The sequence below is a fragment of the Saccostrea cucullata genome, unplaced genomic scaffold (assembly GCF_032062105.1).
Source record: "Saccostrea cucullata isolate Sc308-1 unplaced genomic scaffold, CSIRO_AGI_Scuc_v1 ctg164, whole genome shotgun sequence".
NCBI classification, from domain to species: domain Eukaryota; kingdom Metazoa; phylum Mollusca; class Bivalvia; order Ostreida; family Ostreidae; genus Saccostrea; species Saccostrea cuccullata.
Genome location: NW_026937694.1, coordinates 410,494 through 415,014, shown reverse-complemented (window position 1 = coordinate 415,014; position 4,521 = coordinate 410,494). Strand labels below are relative to the sequence as shown.

Here is a 4,521-nt window from a genome sequence, read left to right as displayed (position 1 = left end):
TGTCAAATTGTTATCGTACAACCATTTCTATATAAAATGTACGTGTTCCAGAAACTAGACAGTCAGAAAAGCCATACACAACATGGATTCTTATGGATAATGATGGCACTGTAAAATCTGGGGGTTGTACTGGTGTTGCGTAAGTCTAATGTTTATATATGAATATTGAATAGTTGAAAAAAAATGTTGAATATCTAAAAGTTCTTGCTCAAATTTGATTAACAGATTGCCATAAGTTTAAAAAAATATTTTACCATAAACATGATAAAGTAAATATTAATGTATGAAAAATAGAGAATACCAACAGGTTCTTTACTTTGATGTAGTGCTGGAGCTCCTTTTAACTTTATACCTCCCAATTACATACTGATTATGTACTACATATTATTCAACAATTGGAGCATTCAACTTGGTATCCTTACCTTATTTCAGTGATGACGGAACCTGCAAACACTGCGTGGCTTTGTTATTTTCTCTTCAGTCCTTTTCTGAGAGACACAAGGATAGGGGAGAGGAAACCTGCACAGACAAACCATGCAAGTGGGACAAACCAAGGATAACTTCACACTCAGTCACTGTTGAGGAGATATCGTTTCGTTGGAATTCAAGTTATCCAGATAAAATGACAATTACAACCCGGTTTCAAATCAAAGGCATATATCTCATAGGGAGATCACAAAGATATTGTACAAAACATGTAAACATTATGTTTCAGTATCTATGCACACTGTAGATCCACCTTCGGATGACAGTAGTGATGAAGAAGATTCATTAGAAATCAAGGAACTCAGTGATATAATAAGTGATTACAAACAACAAAATCCAATTGGAAATGAAAATGAGTTGATTGATTATCTCAGAAAAATTTCAAACAGATAATGCTATGTGGTACAAATACAGGAAAGGTCGAATTACAGCTTCGGTGATGGGTTCTGCTTACAAATGCAGAATTGAAAATCTTGCAACAGAAAACTATATTGTGAAGAAAATTTTTGGCAGATCTTCTTTTTCTTCTGCAGCTACAGAATATGGCAAAGCCATGGAAAGTGTACATTGTACATGTAGCTCTTCAACAATACTTCTTTCAATACTCATAAGATCATTCAAAAGCCCAAATTATGAAATCTGGTTTTGTAATTAGAAATTATTATAAATTTTATAGGTGCATCCCCAGACAGTTTAATTCCTTGCCATTTTTGTGGTAATGGCATTGTGGAAATTAAAGTGCTCATACACCGGTACCCATCAGCATAACTTTGTCAAGGACATTGCTGCAAGTAATGACTATCACATACTTTTACATGAGGATCATATTGTATTAAAAAGATCATCCTCATGGTACACTCAAATTCAGACTCAACTTTTCTGCACTGGTCTTCAGTGGTGTGATTTTGTATTATATACCCGAAAAGACATGGCAATTGAAAGAATTGTATTCGATCCAGAATACTTTGATTGTTGTTTACAAAAATCTTGTATCTTTTTCCACAAATTCTTGACATAAGTTGTAAAAATAAAATACTGAGTGATTGATTGCTTTATTATATCAGAATCAAATTAAAGACTTAGATCGTGATTAGAGTTAAACAGTATAAGTATCAACAGCCTTAAACATTTGATTACAGGTACACAAAAAATTGTACAAATTTTTTTTCAGTTGATATCAATAACCATATAATCATTGTCAAAGATAATTGTAACTTCTACAGAATTCAGTCAATTATCTGACCAGGTTTCACAAACGGTAACTTCTATAGATTTATGTCAAATATCTGACCATGTTTTACAGATGGTAAATGTAGTACAAGTGTATAACTCATTGCAATTGAACATAGACAGTGCAAGTTAGTAGCACTAAAGTAAATGCAGATATCTTTTTGTTTTTGTTTTTTCAAGATGACAAAATTAAATATTGTTTAAAGAGATCATGGGATTTATTTAATTCAAACTGCATACAGTGTCGCCTGGTTACAAGAGGTTTCTTCAAGTTACGAAAGAATGCACCTAAAATGATCATCGGATTGACTAAAGATTTCATACTCCAGGGTAGAATCTGAGAAATTAGTTTAAATGATTTCAACCTTTGAATGGCTCTCTCAACATGGATTCTCAAATTTGCAATTTGACGGGTTTTTTTTAACTTGACTAGATGTAAGGTACTTCCCTTTGCCCCAAGTACACTTACTAGTAAATGGTGGTATATTCAAATAAGCATGTCTCTCTGTAAGTAAATCTCGAATGGCGAAACCCCGGTCAGCCATAATCTCGTCTCCCGGTGACACATAATCCAAGAAACCAGAATTCATGGTAATATACCTATCAGAAGTGTTCCCTCCCCATATTTGAGACACAAAGTTAATAGCACCTGTTGGTGTAATGCTCACCAGAAATTTAAAAGTGTTGTGAGATTTATATGTACTATATGTCCTAGCATTTACAGAGGGGTCCCTGGGTCTCTGAATGAAAATCTCTGAACAGCCTATGATAGCTCTGGTCCTTGGAAATTTGTAAAAAGATTTTGGCATGAACGTCTTCACTAGTTCTCGGGATGGCCAGAAAATGAAATCTTTAAACATGAAATACATATAAAAAATCCAGGTTGAGAATATAGAAGAGATTCTGGAACAAGACACCCCAAATAAATCAGACATTACTACCACTGGCAATGCAAGGCGAAATCGCACAAGTGTAAGGATCAATTCCTGGTACCTTGATAGCTTTCTAGATGGACCAGGCTTATTCCCTCTATTTTGATAGCCTTTTTTGTTTTCGCCATGCTCACCGGTCTAGTATTTCAAATTTGGTTCATACTTAAATGTTAAGTTTCTAATTTTATTAAAAGTTTCTAAATTTGGTAACCCAGTATATTGTTGGATAGATTTGTCATTTTTTGGTTACTTTTTCAATGAACAGGTTTCTGAGAAGTGCATCTTTATCACTGAGTTTTGCCTTTACTTGTGCATTTTCTCTCAAAGTGTTGTTCATGTCTTCAGAAGTGAGGTCTGTCTATGTACCTTTATCTTCAACATCATCACTGGTTGTTAGAAACCTGTCTACAAGTGGTCTGCTGTAGCTGTTATCTGTTTCAGTAGTTGTGGATGGTGCTAAGTAAATATATACATGATAAATATAAATCTACACATAAATAATTAATGCAAACAATTTTCTGTCAATTAAGATCTGCACATTTTGTATAATTATACATGTATCGATATAAATAAAAATTCTGAGTACCGATTTATCCCCAGTGCAGTACATGTATCAGGGTTCATGAATTGAAACTTAATGAGAAATTGTACCTGACTCTGAAAGTTTCTCATTGGTGCAAGACTCTACAACTGTTTCAGACACAGCAAATGGCAGGCCCACACTTATGTCTACTGTCACGTGCTGCTGAGATGACGATGACACTTGGAGCATATGTGCTGGGTCTGTAAAAGTTTTTTGTTACTAGTCCAAAAGAACTTCATAGAATGTACAAGATGCAAACTATAGAAAATATGTCATTTGCGTACATTTTCCCTGCATAGGTGAAATTATGAGGACAGCTCTATTTACAATAAATTTATTCCATATTACAGGGCTGTCCCTAAGACCTGAGAGCCAGGGAATTCCCCCTTTAGTCAAATTAGTGGCATATGATGCCATATATTTTGGTATTGTCCCTCATTTTACTGTTAGAGGAGGAACCCCAAGTCTTCCTTCTACTTTTTAAATGCAACCCACTATTTCAAATCCTTGGGAACAACCCTGCATATCATATTCTTACCAGGTGTATTTGGAAAAGATTGTAACCTCAGATGTTAGTTATATACATGTAATCATATCAAATTAAGATGGATATCAGGTGAATAAAAAATAATTGTGCTAAGACTGGACCTATGTCTGATACATGTATGAACAGCTAATAAAAGTGATCTTCGCTCAAAAATGCATACATTAATGATAAGTAATATGTATACTTTTAGCTGTTTGTCTTTTTGTAGGGTTGGCCCATATATTTACATTTGTCATACCAGTGAGTTTTCCTCGTCTTGGATTAATGATAAGTAATATGTATACTTTTAGCTGTTTGTCTTTTTGTAGGGTTGGCCCATATATTTACATTTGTCATACCAGTGAGTTTTCCTCGTCTTGGAATGCAGGTGCTGTTGCACTTTGCTCCATTGCTCGTTCTCGCTTCTCAATAGACAGAGGTTTTGTTGTAGATACTGATTTGTAATTATTCCACGGGAAAAGTTCTGGGATTGTATGATTTTCTGAGCGACATTTTCCTACGAAATGTTTCGTGCAAACTCTATGATGAGCTAAAGGTTCATATTCTTTGGGGCGCCGTATCATGGTGATCCATTTCGCTCGAAGTTTTGGATCTTTGCGTTTCGTAGGGAATGGTTCAAAGGAGACATCCTCCATCCATGGATATTTATCTAGTTTGTTTATCTTTCTTGAATCGGAACTGCACCCTGGTACAACACACCAATACTTGCCCTTTGATTCGGGAGTATTTTTTCGACTCACCAT

At 34.9% G+C, this 4,521-nt stretch overlaps 1 protein-coding gene across 1 annotated transcript; it reads right to left on the bottom strand.

The window, feature by feature from the left end:
* Window positions 1-4,110: 4,110 nt before the first annotated feature.
* On the bottom strand, window positions 4,111-4,521 carry LOC134248676 (THAP domain-containing protein 11-like). The gene has a single exon (XM_062731072.1). It carries the CDS (start codon window positions 4,519-4,521, stop codon window positions 4,111-4,113), a length of 411 nt encoding a protein of 136 aa, XP_062587056.1.

Excerpts from the sequence above, each read along its gene's own strand:
- LOC134248676 (XM_062731072.1), bottom strand. The coding sequence starts at position 4,521 with ATGGTGAGTCGAAAAAATACTCCCGAATCAAAGGGCAAGTATTGGTGT.